The following is a 19,388-nucleotide window of genomic DNA, read 5'->3' on the forward strand; positions in this document are numbered from 1 at the left end:
TGACAGAGAATTCTCATTGCTTAGAGCAGTGCTTCCAGATGTGGCTGCACAGGGAAATCACCGGAGAGTTTTACGGACTATTGATATTGACGTCTGAGCCCACTTCTAGAGGTTGATTGGATCGGTCTTGGGTGATGCACCCTGGGCACAGGGATTTCTAAAATCTCTCCAGCAGGTTGTAATGTATGGTCAGGGCTGCTCACCGTCGACTGAGAGCAGTGTTTCTGAGCTGGGGATAAGGCGCAGTCATCCAGCATGTTAGCTGTGACCCACTGGTCTGGATAGGGCACAGGCTGTGGCTTTATCCTGTTAGTCCATCGAGGTCGGGTGCCCCGGTAAAGCACATTTATTTTCACTCTTTTGGGATGTGTTTTGCCCTTTATTTGCTCACCTTGGACTGAAAGCTGCAGAAAATGGCCCGAGTTGTGAGCCCCTGCCACCCACATGTGAGGCCCAGATGGAGTTCCAGGCTGCTGCCTTCGGCCTGGCCCAGCCCCAGCCAGCAGCCATTTGGGGAGCAAACCAGTAGATGAAAGAACTCTTTCTCTCCTCTGTCACTCTACCTTTCAAGTAAATAAATGTTAAAAAAAATTCAAGATGTCTACTAAAGTATGTAGGTGTGATTGGATGTTGCAGTTTTCAAGGATCTGCATAAAAATACATCAGCAAAGAGAAACTATAGAGTAGTTGAAGCAAGTGTGGCAGAATCTCAGTAACTGTAGACTCTAGCTGTGAGTATTTGAAAATACATTATTTTCTCTTGCTTTGCCTATATTTAGATGTTCATGATACATTTTTAAGTAAATTAAACTAGGGAACCTTAGAGATGATACATGCATTGCTGAACATTTGCATCCCGGTGTACGTGTTGATGGAGGACTAAGCCCTTTCTCTGAGCGTAGGCCTCCTCTGGAGCTCCACTCGCCCCCCAGCATAAAGCTCTCGGCTGATCTAAGTCCAGCCTCCATTCCAGCACTTTATGGTGGAATAGGAACTTCAAGACTCCCGCAGTGCAAGAGGACTAAATCCCTCTTCACAACTGTTCCAGCCTCAACCAGTCCGGGGGCAGTTTATTCTGAAAGCTCATCTCTGTTGTTTCCAGCTCATTCAATTTGACTTTTGTAGAAATAGCAACTCTTATTTTCATCCTCATATTTCATCGACTTGGGTGAGATTTAATTAAATTACATAATAGCAAATGCAACTAGGCTTAATCTTGTTAAGCATGCGACTGCACTGATGGGAACAGAAGTCTGTGGGGCCTACCAGATTGTAGGCTGCTAACCATGAACCCAGGCCAGCAGTCACGATGGTCTCCAGTGGGAACAGAGATTGCTCAGCACCCCTGCTGTGTTTACTGAGTAGAGATCAGCTAAGAGGCCTTCACCTGTAGTTCTTTCCTGGACCTCATCTGCTCCAGATGTTACAGTCCCTGAATGGCTCAGACAGCCTGGTAGGAGCCCGTATGTGCGAGCTTGTACAAGGGGAATAAGCATGGTGCCTTGACGGCACTAACTCCAGGATCATGTGCCTGTCGCTCCCCCTCTTCGTGGAGGAACGACACAGGACCCTGCACTGTTCTTTTGTCTGCTCGGCCCTCCCCGGGTTTGCTGCTGGTTCTTCCCGGGTTGGCTACCGACCCTTCCACCTCCGTGGAAGGGCGGTTCCCCCTGCCACATTCCCCACTTCCGCAGGGGAGCGGCACACCGCCGGCCGGCTCTCTCGGGGGCTGCACAGGTGTTCCCTCAGATGTTCCCCTTAGATGTTCCTGGTGCATGTTGTCTCTCTCCTCCTTTATAGTCCTCTTCCGCCAATCCCAACTCTGCTACCCACACGCCGAGTATGCTGCTCTCCTCCAACCAGGAGTAGGTCCTACAGTTTATTGGTTGAACTGGAGGCAGCTGTGTAGAAGCTGTTTCTCCCTTCTCAGCGCCATATTGTGGGAGAGCAGATGCATAGAATAAGTCTTAATTCCAGTAACTTAGGCTAGTCCGAGTTGCTCCCCACATGTGCCCATAGGAGTTAGCTCCACAGCGTTTGGTTGTCTTCAGTTGCTTTTAGTTCTGGCTCTGCTACTTGCTGTATTTGTACATCAGAGGAATACAGTAAGTTTATTAAGTAAAGTTTCATTCTGAGTTATAATAATCAACATTTGTAGAGCATTGCACTGCTCCTTCTATTATATCATTAAATCTTCACATCGCCCTCAGTAAATATTTTCATTTTGCAGATAAGTAGCAAAACTAGGATTCCTAACTAATCTCCTTCCATTCCCATCCCACTACAGTACATTCCCTGCTTCGTAGTCACAGCGGTGTTGTTCGCTTTTAATAAACTGTATTTTAGAAGACATAAATCTACAGGAAAATGTTGGAGGTAGTATAGAGTCGCCTATGTTCCATATCCAGTTTCCCCTGTTACTAACATATTCATATAGTTTGCCTGTTGAAATTGATGAGTCAATACTGATACATTAATTGGGAGACCAGGAGGAAGCACTTGGCTCCTGGCTTCAGATCGGCGCAGCGCCGGCTGTAGCGGCCATTTGGGAGGTGAACCAGCGGAAGGAAGACCTTTCTGTCTCTCTCTCTCACTGTCTAACTCTGCCTGTAAAAAAAAAAATGGTGCATTATTTTAACTCAAGTCTGCATTTTCTTCACCTCTCCTTGGCTTCTCCCTCATGTCCATTTCAGTGTTCCGAGTTTCTGTCCAGGATACCACGTCACATTTAGTTCTATGCTGCCTTGGGCCCCTCTTGGCTGAGAGTATCTGGCTTTCCTTGTTGTCACAGTCTTAGCAGTTCTGAGGAGCAGCAGTCAGGGAGCTGTAGACTGCCCTGCGTCGTGGTTGTCTGCACTTAGGGCGTTGGAGCAGGCAGAGGTGAAAGGCCACTGTCCTCACACTGCATCAAGGGCACATGCAGGTCACTGGTTTTTTTTTTTTTTTTTTTTTTTTAATACTTATTTTGAAAGCTTAGATCTTATTTGCTGGTTCACTCCCCAGATGGCCACAACAGCCAGGGTGAGCCAGGCTGGAACCAGGATGGGTGGCAGGAGCGCAAGCACTTGGGCCAACTTCTGCTGCTTTCCTAGGAGCATTAGCATGGAACTAGATTGGAAGTGGAGCAGCCGGGTCTTGAACTGGCACCCGTATGGGATGCTGGCATCACAAGCCATAGATTTACCTGCTACGCCACAGTGCCAGCTCCTCAGCTGATCAGTACTGACGTTGACCTCGGTTGAGGCAAAGGTTTTTGGGTGTCTCCCTCTATCCACACTTTCCTCTTTGGAGCTCAGGAAATATTTGGTGCATGAAGTGTGCAGGTCACACTTAAAGAATGGGATTTTAGCCTCCACATCCTTAAGGGTGGGGTATTTACATATATTATTTGGAACTCTTCCCCATTTATGATCCTGTAAATGTAGAACAATGAGATTCCACATTCCCCTGTTGAAAGCCCTGTGGTGGCTTCATACCGTGTTCCCATAAAATGGAAACCCCTCTCGGTGGCTAAAAGGCACCACACTTCCTGTCCTGGTCATCGCCTCTTGCTTGGCACAGCCCTGTTGGTGCCGGCCTGAACCCCCTGGGGCAGCCACAGCTGCGGGCCTTTGCACTGCCCTTTTTCCGGCCCCAGGTGCACTTCCCTTCTTAGCTTTCTTTGATTTGCCTCCTCACTCCACTGAGTCCTCGAGAGCCCTTTCAGAAGTACCGCATTTGAAGAATCTGTCTCCCTTCACATGGTTTCATGGCCCTGTGTTTCTAAGTCACACTGATCTCTACTTTCTTGGTTTCTGGTTCTCTCCTGGTGTCACGTGATCTCCACGATGGCGGGGACTCGGTCGGTCACCAGCACATTTCCCATTGCTACAGTAGTACCTGGCACAGAGTAGGAGCTCAGGGAATATTTGTTGAATGAATGAATGCACGAACTATTTAATTGTTGAAAAAAGCCATATTCAGGTCTCTTCTGGCCAAAATATCCTTGTGTCTGTGAACTAATAATTCCCCGTCTCTTCCCCTTCAGTTGTCTGCAGGTGTTTTAGGAAGGGAGACCTGGTCTGCTTTTTTTTTTTTTTCTTAAAGGAACACTGTGGTGTTGAAGAGAGGACATAAAATCCTACGTTTCTCTGTTTTTAATGTACACTTGACTGTGTTTAAAATTGGCTTGAGTGAAATGCGCTATCATGAGACACTCCCTGTTGTGACGTGCAGGTGCAGGAGCACAGCCCAGGTGCCAGTCGCTGCAGGCAGAACGGCTGCCTCGAAACTGGAATCCTCCAGCCCCACTTCATACCTGAGCGAGGGTGCTTCTGGGAGCCTAGGGACACTGTCAGGACTCTAATCCGCTTAGGCATCCCTTGCTAATCTCCCTGATTCCTGTGTTAACCTCCTCCATGGAAAATGCCCGTTTGCAGGCGCCCCAAAGTGGAAAGGCTCTGTGGGGCTTTGATTTGCTAGCGTATGAAGCAGATTCCTCAGACCTCGTTTTTCCATCATGCCGCTCTCTGGCCCCCAGTAACTCAGCTCCAGTTTCCCAGGATCGCAAGCCTGTTGTTCATCGCTAGCTTTCACTGCAAGCAAGCTTTCCTCTGAGGCTCAACTCAGGCTCCCACAGGACTCTGAAGGCCATCTAGAAGATTTACGCAGCTGGCTGCTGGCGCACGCTTCACTTGAGGAGGAGAAAATATCCTGCTTTTCCACTAAAAAAGAGGGCAGTGGTTGGCCTGGAGGTGCACACATCCCATCTCGAAGTGCCTGCTGGGCTTGAATCTCAGCTCCACTCCAAGTTCCAGATTCCTGCTGTTGCACACCCTGGGAGGCAGCAGTGGCAGCTCAAATGCTTGTGTTCCTGCCACCACATGGGAGACCTGGCCTGAGTTCCAGCTTTAGCCTGGCCCAGCCCCGGCCACTGTGGGCACTGAGGAGTTAACCAGTGGATGGGAGCTTTCTCTGCCTGCCTCTCAAATATTTGGTAGCTTGGTAAAAAGCTTCCACCTAGATTTCCTATGCTGTTTCGGCCCTGTGTATTCAGAAAATGCCCCACGGGAAGAACTGCTTGTTGAATCTTCCAGCTCTACACAGGAACCGTGCCTTCTGCTTCATGGTAGATCATGTTTCAGGCAGAACTGAAAATGTGCAGGATGAAGTGTGGTCCTCGCCGAGCCCTCGCTGAGAGCTCTCTTTTGGGTAGCGGAAGGAAACGTCACCCAGCCAGTCATTCCTTCCTGCATGCCGTGTTAACCGATTCCCGGATCAGAGCAAGTGGATATGCAAAGCACAGCCACATGATTTCTCCCGAGGAGATGCACAGACAGCCGTGAGCACGTGAACGTTCACTCACTGTGTCAGTCGTTAGGGAAATATAAATAGAATCCACAGTGAGCTGTCACTTCACACCCACAAGGACGATTATGGTCAAGAGACGGACAGCACAAGTGTTGGCGAGGATGTGGGAAATCTGCAGCCATCATGTGCTGTCATGGGAAGGTAAAGTAATGCAGCCACTTCGGAAAACAGTTTGGCAGTTTCTCAAAAAGCAATTACCATCTGACCCAGCAAATCCACTCCTACATATATACCCAAGGGAAAAAAAAAAAACAAAAAACCCAAACATAACTGTCTACCTAAGTGTTCATAGCATTACTTAACATAGCAACCCAAATATCTATTAACTATTGAAAGGATTAGTAAAATATGGTATATATCTAAATAGCAGAATAGTATTCAGCCATAAAAAGGAATAAAGTATTGATACATGCTACAATGTGGATCAACCTTGAAAACATTCTGCTAAGTGAAAGAAGCAAGACATAAAAGGTCACATAATGGGGGCCGGCGTTGTGGTGCAGTGGGTTAAGCTGCCGCCTGTGACCCTGGCATCCCATGCGGGCACCAGTTCCTGTCCTGGCTGCTCCATTTCCAATCCAGCTTCCTGCTAATGCAAAAGGAAAAGCAGTGGAAGATGACCCAAGGGCTTGAGCCTCTGCATCCAAGTAGAAGACCTGGATGAAACTTTTGGCCTTGGCCTGGCCCAGCCCTGGCTGTTGTGGCCATCTGGTGGGTGAGCAAGCAGATGGAAGACCTCTGTCTCTCCTTATCACTCTGTAACTCTGCTTTTCAAATAAATATGTTTTTAAAAAAAAAGGTCACATAGTGTCTCATTCCATTTAAGTAAAATGCCCAGAATAGGCAAATCCAGAAAGTATGGTGTGAGGGGGAGAGGGAGAGGAGTTGGGGAGTGACTGCTGCTAATGGTCACTGTGGGTGGGGGAAATATCCTGGAATTAGTGTGATAGTTTCACAACCTCATAAATCCACTACAGACCACTCAAGCGTACGTGTTAGAAGAGTGAGTTTAATGGTATGTAAGTGATAGTTCCGTTTTTACAAAAACTCACATGTATGACCATCACCCCCACAAGGATGGTGAAAATGAGGACAGTAACCAGTGTTGGTGAGGTGGCAGCGCACATGGGACGCTGGGTTTGTGCGGCCACTTTGCCACGTTCGGGTTCAGCGGTTTCTCAGAGGTCAGGTAGAGTCACCGCAGACGTCAGTGATCGCACCCCTGGGAATTGGCACGCGGCCTTGCAAATGAGAGCTCACAGCAGCCTGGCTCGTCACAGCCCAGAGCCGGACACAGCGGGACACGTCCCAGCAGTGGGAAGGAAGGGGCTGCCGGCTCAGCCTCTGAAACCAAAGACTACCTGTTGTGTGATTGTGCTACGTGAAGTTTCTAGAAAAGGCAGAGCCAGACAGAACGCAGATAAAGCGGCAGTTGGAGGTCAGGGTGGGGGCAGGAGACGGCAGACCGGCCGGGGGGGTCTCTGGGGTGGGGGACATTAGAAATCACTGATGCCAAGGGGGTCTCTGTGGGGTGGGGAGCGTGGAAATCGCTGCAGCGACAAGACTCGCTGACCTGCACTCTTCAACACGTGGGTATTTCTCGGGTGTACTCTCCTTCAGAATGGGTCGTTGGGATATGTGAATGGGGACCAACCACAGCTCTCTCCCCACTTCAGACTCGACCTCCCACGGACCTGAGCTTCAACTTTGATGCCAACAAACAACAAAGACAGCTCATCGCAGAACTGGAAAACAAGAACAGGTAAGCGCTGGGGCCAGGCCGAGCCGCAGGCCCAGGACTGCCCATGACACCGGGCTCCCCTTTCCTCGCAGTGGATAGAGGCTGGCCCAGTTCCGGCCCCAAAGCCCCGCTCCCCTGCCCCTCAGTTGGGTTCTTTTCCCCAGGCCGCCTCCTGGCTCCCGGTGGTCCCGCTCCCGATCCTTCTTCCCGACTTCCCGCCAGCATTTTGGTCCGGGTGCTCGGCTCGGCCTGTCCAGGCCCATGGCGCTCCACGTGACCGCCCAGTGTCTCCTCAGAAAGTTTTGTTTTTTACCAAGCCATTTAAGGACACGGGGAGCAGACACACAGCAGACAGAGTACCGGGGTGGGAGAAAGAAGTGGGCCTGGGCCCCTTGTCCGGAGGCGCCGCCGGGTTCTCCGCCCCCTTCCCGGGAGAGGGTCCGCGGGGGTCCTTCGCCGCCTGTGGAGACGTCCCTAGGACTTTTCCTACCACCGACGGGTGGGTGCGTTGCGGGAAGAGCTGGGGGATGCGGTCTTAGCCACGCTCCCGCCGCGGGGAAGCCGGCAGGACCTGGCGGGGTGAGGCTCTGTGTGGACGCCCCGCGCTGAGCAGCCGGCCCTCGTCCCGCCCCGCAGGGAGATCCTGCAGGAGATCCAGCGCCTGCGCCTGGAGCACGAGCAGGCGTCGCAGCCCACGCCTGAGAAGGCGCAGCAGAACCCCACGCTGCTGGCCGAGCTGCGGCTGCTGAGGTGAGCCGGGCGTCCGCGGCGCGACTGTAGCCCCAGGGAGTGGCTTGAAGGAGGCTGTCGGGAGAGGCCCTGGGGGGATGATGGTTCCCTTTCCCAGCAGTACCACGTTGCTTCACAAAGCAGGGGGAAATGTTCAGTTAACTTTGTATTGGTGCAACCAAAAAATAAATAAATAAATCCGTGCCTACAAAGAATCTTCAGAACATTCCAGGGCAATGGGGGGTGGGGGGGGGGAGCTATGCGTGGATTTCAAAATTCTTTTGCACTAAGATAAGCCTGTCTCTGAGTTCTGGTCTTCCATGAACTTCTTGAAGCACCCTGGTGTGTTCCCGTGGCACGCCACAGGCACGGCCACCCAGGCTCATCCTCTGAGACAGGGGTTAAAGGGGAACCCCCCGCACCAAGACCGTGTGTGTCCCAGGGACCAAGAAGCTAAGGAGGTAGGATCAGGACAACTTGCAGAGGGGCTGAGGAAGTCTTTGCAGGAGCGTGAGCTCACCCCACATTAGGGTCCCACTTCTTGTCGTCCCCAGAAAGACACGTGTGGACTCTTTGGTGGACTCTGTGGAAACCAGGTTTAGTGATTTGAATGATTTAGTGGTCTCAGCAGATCTCTGGGTTTCCATTACCGTATAGGTCCTTTCTGCCTAGGTTGTAGCATTTGACAGTCCACAGTTGGTTTGCACTGTGCTGTCATCGGGGATTCCACACAGCAAGTACCCTTTTTTATCATTGTTTGTCTGGTTAGTGTGGCTTAGGTCAGTTAGCCCCTCCACCACAACTTTTCCTGTAAAATGGAGATTATTTCTTTCCATAGATATTCTGTTGTTTACATTTAAGTCATCAATAAGTAAGTCATAAACTGTGTAGATGAAAACCATTAGAGGTACTGAGATTCCTGTTCTGTTATTAAAATGCACTTTTGTTTCGGTGTTTCGCTGGGCTGAGATCTGGTTGCTCTGTGGCTGAGTGTCGCACATTTGGGATATGAGCGTGGTCTCAGGAGGAAGTGGGAAGCCCTGCTGCTGTGGCGAGCAGAGGCTAACCCTGGGCCACCAGCAGTAGATGCCCTGCCTTCTTTCCCTCGTCTCAGCTCGGGCACGAGTGACTCTTTGTATCTCAGAAGCAAAACACTGTCATCTGTGAGTGCAGGTGTTGTTGGAACTGGGCTGGCTGAAAGTGCTCAGCTAAGCTGGAAAGATCTAAACACCAGCGCGGATTCAGTAGGCACAGGCGGAGGCCGGGGTGTCACCTAGGTCAGCAGGAAGCAGGGCTTAATCCAAGTCCAGGGCAGTCTCGAGCTTGAGAAAGCGGAGGCTTTCAGTCCCCAGAGCAGTGTCTGTCCTCACTGAGGACAGGAGGGGTGTTCAATAAGTGTGTACAAATGGACAAGCATATTGACTCTCCAGCTCACACTGTGTGCAAAAACCAACACCAGATGGATCAAACAAGAAGGCACAACTTAAAAAAATGTTAGGAAGAACTAGGAGAATTTCTTCAGGAGTTTAGAATAGAAAATCATTCCTGAGAATTATTAACTATGGAAGAGGTTGGTAAATTCCTCTACATTAATATTAAGAACTTTCATTTATCAAAAGACACACAAAGGGGCAGGCAGTTTATGCAGTGGTCAGGCACCACTTGGGATGCCCACATCCTGTAATCAGAGTGCCAGTTCCAGTCCCAGCTCCTCTACTTTTTTTTTTTTTTAAGACTTATTTGTTTATTTGAAAGGCAGAGTTACAGAGAGGCAGAGCGAGTGAGAGAGAGAGAGAGAGAGGTCTTCCATTCTCTGGTTCACTTCCAAAGAGGCTATATTGGTCACAGCTGGGCCAATCCGGAGCCAGGAGCCTCTTCTGGGTCTCCCAAGCAGTCGGGCTACCTTCCGCTGCTTTCCCAGGCACATTAGCAAGAAAGCTGGATAGGAAGTGGAGCACCCAGGTCTTGAACCAATGCCCACATGGGATGCTGGTGCCGCAGTGGGAGGCTTAACCTACTACACCACATTGCCAGCCCCAGAGTACTGAAGCAATTGAGGGCAGATCCTGTAGATCCTAAATAGTGAGGCCATGATCTCACTGGGCTCAGTAAATGTTCAGGGAGCAGCTGCCGGCTGCATACTTTCTGAACCCTTCCTCACATGCAAAGGTGAGTGAGGCTCACCCCTTGATGGCAAGGGTTTTACGTGGTGGCAGGAATGACAGGCATGCAAGGTGAAGTGCCCCAGAGCAGCAGTGATCGCTGTGTGGCCAGCGATTCATGAAGCAGGCCCCGCCTTTGTGATCAGGAGAGCTTCTTGGACACAGCTCTGCTCGGTGCAGACATTAAGGAATTAATAAGATTTGGGTTCGCTGTGAGTCAGAAAGTGATGCATCTGTCAGGGAACAGTGAACCATTGGCTGGAGTCCAGAGGCAGAGGGAAGGGGGTAAGGCACTAAGACAGGAATGCGGGTGGGACCAGAACTGTGCTCCTAGATAGAAATATAACATGGACTACATGGGAAAGTGCTTTTTTTTTTTTTTTTTTTTTTTTTTTTTGAGAGGCAGAGAGACAAAGCTGCCATCTGCTAGTTTACTCCCCAAATACCTGCACACTGCTGGGGCTGGGCCAGGCCGTAGCCAGGAGCAGAGAACTCAATTCAGGTCTCTGGCGTGGGACCCAGTTGCTTCAGCCACGAGCTGCCTCCCAGGGTGTGCATTAGCAGGAAGGTAGAAACCAGGACAAAGCAGGTGCTGAACCTAGTACTCTGATGTGGTACACAGTCATCTTAACTGCAAACTGCAAGGCCAAATTCCTGCCTCCAGTACCACTAATTTAATTTATTTAACCCTTTTTCTCTGTATGGCAACATGCATTTTCCAAAGCACTTTTACCTGTTAACCTCACAGCAGTACAGGAGAGTAGGCAAAACAGATAACACGTTATCACCACTGGTACAGTAGCAGCAGAGGAACCGGTGTTGAGGTGCAGCCGCTGCTCACTTGGTGGCATCCTATATCAGCACCGGTGTGAACTCCAGCTGTTCTGCTCCACTTCCAGTCCAGCTCTCTGCCGATGCGCCTGGGAAGGCAATGGAAGATGGCCCAAGTAGTTGAGCCCCTGCCACCCATGTGGGAGACCCAGACAGAATTTCAGGCTTCTGGCATCAGCCTGGACCAGCCCCAGCCATTGCAGCCATTCGGGGAATGACCCAGCAGTGGAAGATTAAACTCTCTCTCTAAATAGCTCTATCTCTGCCTCACTGTCAAATAAATAAATGTAAAATTTTTTTTAAATTATTTTATTTATTCTGAAAGAGTGACAGAACTCTTCCGTCAGCATATTCACTCCCTCAAATGGCTGCAATGGCCAACACTGGTCCAGGCTGAGGCCAGGAACCAGGAGCTTCTCCAGGACTCCCACCTGGGTGGCAGGAGCCCAAGCACTAGGCCGTCTTCTGCTGCTTTCCCAGGCCATAGCAGGGAGCTGGGTCAGAAGTGGAGCAGCTGGGACATGAACCAGAGCCCACACGGGATGCCGGCATTGCAGGTAGCAGCTTTACCCGCTACGCCAGAATGCCAGCCCCTAAAAAAATTTTATAAATAAAAAAAAATAAATCCCTTTCACCCAGCAGTGGGCCCTTCTTTGAGGGCCCCTTTGTCCCCCGAGTTCCGTCTCTGATGGGCTTTTCCTCGTGGACAGGCAGAGGAAAGACGAACTGGAGCAGAGGATGTCAGCGCTGCAGGAGAGCCGGCGCGAGCTGATGGTGCAGCTGGAGGGGCTGATGAGGCTGCTGAAGGTAAGGCCGGGGCCCTCGCGCTCCTGCGCCCGCGGGCCCCCGGTGTCCCAGCACAGCCTCAGCCCCCACCCTCCCACCCAGCACAGCCTCAGCCCCCGCCCTCCCACGGCATCGGACGGCATGGGGCTCAGGGCTTGACGTCAACGTCACTTCCTGGAGCCAGTGTCAGGTAGCCTAACTGGATGTAAAACAGCAAAGTTAGCGCAAAGCCTGATTATTGTACAACTTGATGACTGCAAGCAGGGTAACCTTGAGTGGACACCTTTTTGACCCAATGAGAATGTTTTATTAGCCATGTACAAATATTTCCCAGCTACTTAAGACGTTCTTTTAAGTCACGTTTTCAAATATTCCACCTAAATACTTAACAGATATTGGGTCCAGAGGCAAACTGCACTGGGTTCTCCAGAGAAAGAGCAGCCGTAAGATAGGTCTTTGGATAAATGGGCGGGAGGGGATCTGTCGCAGGCACTGGCTCCCTGGGTTTCCGGTCAGAGGAGCCCTATGATCTGCCGTCCGCAAGCTGGAGGCCCAGGAAGGCAGGCGGGGTGATGCAGTCTGCATCTGAACGCCTGGGGCCCCGGGCAGCTCAGACGTACAGGGGCAGGGGAGGAGGACGCGGCCCTGCGGCTGCCTCGAGTCCTGCCCGGTCCCCGGGGTGCTGCAGGGAGCCTGCATGGTGCGACCTTCCCTCCTCAGTCTTCTGGGTCACGTGTCTCCTCTGGAAGCACCCTCACAGCTACACCCAGAGGTCAGCTCTGCAGTTCCCTGGTGTCCCAGAAGCCAGGAACCGTCCCACACGCCAACCTGGTCAGACCAGTTCTGATCAATACTTCACTATCCCAGGAATGAAATAGCACATTGGCTCTACATGGTGTGTACTGGGGGCTGATAAATCCAGAATAATTCAGGTCTCACTAATTTTTGTTGAAAAGCACATGAGAGCCCATGTACCCCTGAGCAGAGAAAGGTGTGCCTGGCTTCCAGAGTCCTCACCGGGACAGCTTTGCTGGCACTGAGCGGGAATATTCAGCCGGCTGTGTAGGGACAGTGCCAGGGCACGTGCTCATGCTGATGGATGCCGAGGTCCTGCCTGCCGGGGCTGTGAGCCCTCTGTGTTTCATAGCGCGACACGGAGCTGGCAGGCAGAGTGCAGCCTCGCACACGTGCGGAGCTCCTGCACAGCCAGGCTGGGGGCCGAACGCCGTGCTGGGATTCAGGAAGTCACTGAGGATTTTCAAAACCACAGGGAGGGAGAGCAGGCAGGGCAGGTTGGGAAGGAGGTAAACTGAAGGGGGGTGGGAGACTGGTGAGAGCCTCCAGGCGGGCCGGAGGGACTGCGGTCCATCTAGGAATGAGAACCCAAGAAAATGCCAGCTACTGAACAGTGAAGCCAATGGGTATTAGCAGCTTGGATGAATGGAGCAGCGTTTGTATCTTAAACCAACTTTCTAGACCTCCTAGACCTCCTAGACCTTCTGAGTCTTGAGCTGCACCCCGGGTGTCTGGTTGTTTTGCATGGACGTGTTTCTGCATTAACCCCGGTAACAGGACTCCTCAGAAATATTGTGCGTCTGAATGGGTCTCGTTTAAAGAAAACCTTATGCATGAAACGTGGCCTAGATTCCTCTTGTGATTGTCAGGTATCCAGCTGAGCAGCCCAGTCACCCATTCAAATGGCAGAGATGGACTCAAACAAATGAGGATGCTTCAGAAAGTTTGTGGGATGCAAAAAATAAAATCAGAATAATAAATAGCAATAAAGTAAATAATGATACAGTAAAAGCAATATTGAAATCCATACAGTTTTTCCATAGCCCACATTTCCCATGAACTCTTTGAGGAGCCCGTGCGTGTGGCCTGTGTGACATCTGGAGCCATGTGGGGCTGTTGTGGAGCTGGTGCCCCTGCAGGACGGGCTGTCCTAGAGGGAGCTGCTTGCCTCCTCCTGTGTGAAAGCCGCTCTCACACAGGACCCACGTGTGGGCGGGAAGGTGCCCCATTGTGATTTTTGGGAAAGACAAACACTTCCTGCAAACTGAAGGGGAAGCGGAATGCATTCGCCTTAAGTAACACAGTGCGCTTTCTCTTGACTCTGATTGTCCTCTTGGAGCCCTGGCAGCGAGCCCCTACATCCTGCTGTGACGCGTTCCCACCAATGCTGGCATTCAAGAGCTAGGCAGAGGGGGCCAACACCATGGTGCCCAGACGTCTGCATCCCAAATCAGAGTGTTGGATCATGTCTTGGCTTCCCAGCTAACGCTCCTGGGAGGAAGCAGTGGATAATGGCTCAAGTATTTAGTTCCTGCCACCCACACGGGACACCAAGATGGAGTCCCTGGCTCCTGGCTTTGGCCTGGCCCACCCAGTCTTGTCTGTTGTGACCATTTGGGGAGTGAACCAGTGGATGGAAGCATTCTCTCTCTCTCTCTCTCTTTCAAATAAATAAATGTCTAAAACAAGCTTAGCAGCCTGAGCTGATGCTGGAACTCTCATCGCAGAGTTTAAGTTCCTTTATATTTCAAACGATTCTCTTACAGTTATAATTTCAGTAAAATAAGTGAGACCCCGCTGCCCGCTGGGTAGGATTCCCTACCAGGTTGTTAAATGCCTTATCCTTGACCCATCTGACAGTCTGAGGCCAATCAGACTGAGAAGGAGATTTGCAAACACACTCCTAGGAATGTTATCTTTTTATCTATTGAATGCAACTCACAGCTGAAAACATGCTTTTAGTATTCAGTGTCCTAAAAGAATTCCTTCATAATCTTAATGTGTGTATTATATGTTTTTCTAAAAGATCACAGGTAGGAATTATTGACTTCTATTAAAACCCCAAACATGTTTTTCTAGTTTAAAAAAAAAATACTTGGAGCCAGCGTTGGTGGCACAATAGGTTAAGCTGCCACCTGTGACCCCAGCATCCCACATGAGTGCAAGTTTGAATCCTGGCTTCTCCACTGCCAATCCAGCTCCCTGCTAATATGCCTGGGGAGGCAGTGGAAGACCCAGATGGAGTTCCAGGCTTTGGTCTAGCCATCTTCTGTTGCTTTCTCAGGTGTGTTAGTAGGGAGCTGGATTGGAAGTGGAGCGGCTAGGACTTGAACCAGCTGTACCACAGTGCTGGCCTCTCAGCAGAGGTCTTTTTTTTTTTTTTTTTTTTTAAGAGTTATTTATTTATTTGAAAGGCAGAGTTACAGAGAGGCAGAGGCAGAGATAGAAAGAGAGAAGTCTTCCATCTGCTGGTGCACTCCCAAAATGGCCACACAGCTGGAGCAGCGCCGATCTGAAGCCAGGAGCCAAGATCTTCTTCTGGGTCCCCTCTGGGTCCCCTCACAGGTGCAGGGGCCCAAAGACTTGGACCATTCTCCACTGCTTTCCCAGGCCATAGCAGAGAGCTAGATTGGAAATGGAGCAGCCGGGTCTCAATCCAACACCCATGTGGGATGCCAGCACGGCAGATGGCAGCTTTACCCGCTACGCCATAGCACCAACCCCAGCAGAGGTCTTAATCCCTTGCTTGGGAATAAGGCAGGATAACAAGTCAGCAGATATTTATTTAACACATGGATTAAAGTGTCCTGTTAGGTATCTGGTGAAGAGAAGTGTATAGACTAACTCCTCTTCTAGTTTGTTTGGTTCTTTCTTAAAAAAAAAAAAAAAACTTTATTTATTTATTTATTTGTTTGTTTGAAAGGCAGAGTTACGAGAGAGAGAGGGAGAGAGAGAGAGAGAATCTTTCATCCACTGGTTCACTCCCTAAATGGCTGCAAAGGCCTGAGCTGGGCTGATCCAAAGCCAGGAGTCTCCCATGTGGGCACAGGGGCCCAACCAAGCACTTGGGCCATCTACTGCTGCTTTCCCAGGCACATTAGCAGAGATCTGGGTTGGAAGTGGAGCAGCTAGCTCTGACCAGCACCTGTATGGGATGCCGGCACTGCAGGCAGTGGCTTTTTCCTGCTGCGCCACAGCGCCGGCCCTCTGGGTTAATTTTCTTGATGACATAAGAGAGGCCAACACGCAGGGACCAGGTTTCTGAGCATATCTTTTCCTTACATTTTCCCCAGATTAATGAGTAGATAAATAGATGGATAGATAGGTAACCCCTGTCTCAAACATCTTATTTCACTGGAAATGAGTGGGTGAGTTGGTTTTTCAGACTCTCATTCATGCCCCTAATATCTTTTTTCTTTTTCCATTTTTGCGAAGTTTGGGTTTCACCTCCCTTTGCAGGTGTTTGAGTGGGATGTTTGCCATTCAGCCAGACTTCCCTGGACATGGGGAAGCTCACATGTTTTTAGGTGACACGGGTCGTTCTAGATTTGACCTTGCAATTAAAGTGTTATGACCCCCTTTAAATCACTGGCTGTCACCTTGTCATCAGTTGGTGTTTGCTGATCGCAGGTGATTGACGGATAGCAAGAGGCTGGGTGACCTTCAATCTGCCGTCTTTGCTGTGTTGACAGAGCCTTAGAGGCTCTATGGGAATGACTCTGGGGAGTTTATACAGCACCAGCCCAAGTGACCCTTTGCCACAGTCCGCCCTCCCCCAGCCTGTGTACCCACAGGAGGCCTCCAAGCCCTGAGGATGCTGCCCTGTCCACCAACCCGCACCCGAGCTGACACACATGTCTGCTGCACACTGAATGATTTCAGGTCTTGGATAAACCTCACAGCAGCCACCACGCGTGCAAGCACGAAGCCTTGCTCACTCGAGCTCCCGGTTCTGTTGAACCGAGCAGTGCCTGTCTCCATTACCACTGCTGGGGAGACAGTGACAGTGGGGCAGTGTCTCAGAAACAGTTCCAAGAACTCAGCCCGCTGCGCTGTGCCCTCGGACCCCGATTTCAGCCCGAGAGGACGGGCACTTTGACGCTCGGTGCCAGCACTAAAAACACGCTTCTACTTGGCCTTGCGCAGTGGATGAGAAAGGCGTCTGCCCCTCTGGGAAGGACCTGTCCAGGGAGCGAAGGCGGAAACTGTCGCTTCTCCGCCTCAGGCGCCCTGCCCAGGCCCCGGGACCTTGGGGTCGGTCAGGCTGCTGGCAGCCGGCCTTGGCTACAAACAGCACCTTCCTGTGCGGAGCTGAAATCTCCACGAGAGATTTCTCGGTGCCCGTTTAATTTCTAGTCCACGTCTCTCCCTTGCAAGAATAAAAAACCGCTTTTCCCTAAGTCGTTACTCAGGCCCTCCTTTTTGTAATTCTTTGTTCTACTGAAACCTTCCTTGCCATGGCGTTGGGGCAGGAGCGTTTTTCCGTTCATGGCCTCCTAGACCCATATTCAATGAAGACTGCCAGCGTGGATGGACCCAGCTTAAGCAGAACCCTTGCAACCACTGTAGATAAACATACAGAGGCGAAGAGCCAAGGCTGTTTGACCACTGCTTCCCCCGGGGAAGCACAGAAGGAGGAAGAGACCCAGTCGTAGAGGAGCCGAGCACCTAGTGTTTATCTCGTGTGCCGGGTTCCTTTTCTGCCACGTCCGGTCAATCCACTGGTACTTAGCAGGTGCTTGGTCTGCATACAGCACTCGAAAAGAGTCGGTATCTTGATTTCCAGTGCCCACGTGCAAGAAATCACAAAGCAAGCCACGAAAAACTGAGATCGAGAGACTTCTTTTTGGGGAAGCTTTCCAAGATCCCGAGGCAGTTTCCAGGCTACAGGGGAAGTGGCGTGTGTGTCGTCCCCGGGAAGAACAGCAGAGCAGCCCGACGGCAAGTGGAGGCGTGCAGTTCCAGCACGTTCAGTTCACCGCGGGGAGGCCACCACATGCCAAGTGGCCCTGGGGGCGGAAGGAGTCGCTGGTTGCTTCTCAAACCAGTGTGCGAGGGAATCGGCTAAGGCTGTGCCCCATTCAGCGGGGCCCGGGGTGGGGCACAGTCTGCCCTCCGACAACCTCCCAGGCACTGCTGCTGCTCCTGTGCAGGGGTGTCGTCACACTCGGAGAGCTGCTGCCCAGGGACACATTGCAGGTGGAGCCATGGAGTGGTTCTGAAAGTGGTCAGGCCCTCGTGAACTTCCTCTTTCGGGTGGTTCTAAATAGTTACACGACGCTCTGCAGGTCAAGCTCTTTGGCCTCTCTGAGCGGTAAATAAGGAAGTTGCACTAGATGGTTTCTAAGGTTCTTTCAGCTCCAGAAGCCAGCGTAGAAGTCATCGGACGGCGCAGAGGCCTCCGCTTGCCGCGTCCTCCGACACTCACAGGGCGCACGAGGCCCCACTTGCCTGATGGCTCCCATCGCTGCTTCCCAGGGTTTGTGGTGGCGGGCACTAATTTCTCTTCTTTTTTCCCTCTGTCTTTATTCATCTTCAACTACCTCTAGGAGGAAGAGCAAAAGCAGGCAGTAAGTGAACTTCAGAATACTCTGCCAGACTCTTGCCCCTTTGCATGTTTTCCTGTTCTTCATATAAATGTTGTTGCCTCTCGTCTCCTCCCCGCACAACACCATCTATGAGGGATTGGCCGTGCGTAAACCCTCAGGAGCTGGTGTTGTCAAGTGCCCGGAAACTGCGCGTCATGTCTACCCAGTGAAGCATGTTCTTGAAACCAGAGCTTGTTGGTTTTTTCCCCCAGTGCACATCTGTTGTGTTTATTTAAATATGCATGATTGGTCAGGCTACCATTGCTTCTTCATTCTTTGCCAGTCTGTGTCTGGAGTGACTTTAACTGCTTGAAGCCACTTTCAGGGTAGTGGGGGAGACTTCAGGTCCAAAGGCTGTGTCGTGGGTGAGTGTGCATGAGCACCAGTGCTTCCTTTGACAGCCTTGGATGCCTGTGGTCTTGAATAGCTTCTGGACGCACTGGCTCCACTGGCCTCCTAACACCGTCACCGAGGACAGCGGAGGGGCTGGGGACCCTGCGAGCGCTGGGACTCTGAGCTGCATGGCTGTTGCATGGTCTTCGAGGAAAGATTTATGATCGTTTGTATTCTTTCTGGAAGCCACACAAGAAAAATCAACTGACAGCCTATCCACAATGGTAACAGCACTTGTTTACATAACACAGTAAGGTTTTCAAAGCATACTTTTATTCTTACACAAGCTAAAGCGGATAATTTAGTTTACCTTGAGGCTCTTTTGTGTATCAAGACAGAAACACAAAATGTTTAATTCAAAAAATCAGCCCTTTTTTTCCTGGAAATACAAATTTATTCGTATTGCAGATAGAGAATGAGTGTCAGGCCCAGACGGGTAGGATGCCTGTGTCTCAGATCGGAGCACTGGGTTCAAGTCCTGGCCCCGGCTCCAGACTCTAGCTTCCTGCTCATGTAGCAGTGAGGACTCAAGTAGTTGGACCCTTGCCCCCCAGGTGGGAAGCCTGGATCGAGTTCCAGTCCCTGGTTTCGGCCCAGAGTTCTGGTCCTCGAGGCCATTTGGGGAATAAACCAGTGAATGTCTGTTTCTTTGCTTCTCAAAACGAAACAAACAAGAACATAAAACACTGTGTTCCCAGGTTAGGAGAGCAGTGGAGTCATAGAGTAAAGGGGAGAGTAGGAAGGGGTGGGTGGTGAAGGAAGAAGCAGGAGAGGGGCGTGGAGGCAGATTGCCAGAGAGGCTGAGAAGGTAGCGAGGCCCTGGGGGGGGGACGCTGGCAGAGATACAGCCCCGTTCTACAGAAGGCCTCAGTGTAACAAACGCTGGTTTGGTTTTGCTCTTTCCCCACTTACACAAAGTTCGTGGCCTTGGTCCTACTGCAGTTCTGCAGCGGTTGGTGTTGACACAGGCAGGGCAGGAGGACAGCAGGTGAAGAACCAAGTCCAGCCAGTGCG

The 19,388-nt window shown here is 51.1% G+C and overlaps 1 protein-coding gene across 21 annotated transcripts in view; it reads left to right on the forward strand.

The window, feature by feature from the left end:
- Positions 1–19,388, forward strand: part of DTNB (dystrobrevin beta) — a 252,848-nt gene that overhangs the window by 200,681 nt on the left and 32,779 nt on the right. For 16 of the 21 annotated variants that reach the window (XR_007918316.2, XR_007918317.2, XM_051843156.2 and 13 more), the window contains 4 exons: positions 7,026–7,111; positions 7,727–7,840; positions 11,523–11,619; positions 17,943–17,963. Coding sequence is in view for 19 of the 21 variants with exons in the window: in XM_051843156.2 (XP_051699116.1) it covers positions 7,026–7,111; positions 7,727–7,840; positions 11,523–11,619; positions 17,943–17,963 (318 nt within the window). In the remaining 2 variants the exon portion in view is untranslated. The remainder of the gene's footprint in view (positions 1–7,025; positions 7,112–7,726; positions 7,841–11,522; positions 11,620–17,942; positions 17,964–19,388) is intronic. The other 5 variants (XM_051843155.2, XM_051843150.2, XM_051843167.2 and 2 more) reach the window with 1 other exon arrangement.

The sequence above is a fragment of the Oryctolagus cuniculus genome, chromosome 2 (assembly GCF_964237555.1).
Source record: "Oryctolagus cuniculus chromosome 2, mOryCun1.1, whole genome shotgun sequence".
Classification (NCBI taxonomy): domain Eukaryota; kingdom Metazoa; phylum Chordata; class Mammalia; order Lagomorpha; family Leporidae; genus Oryctolagus; species Oryctolagus cuniculus.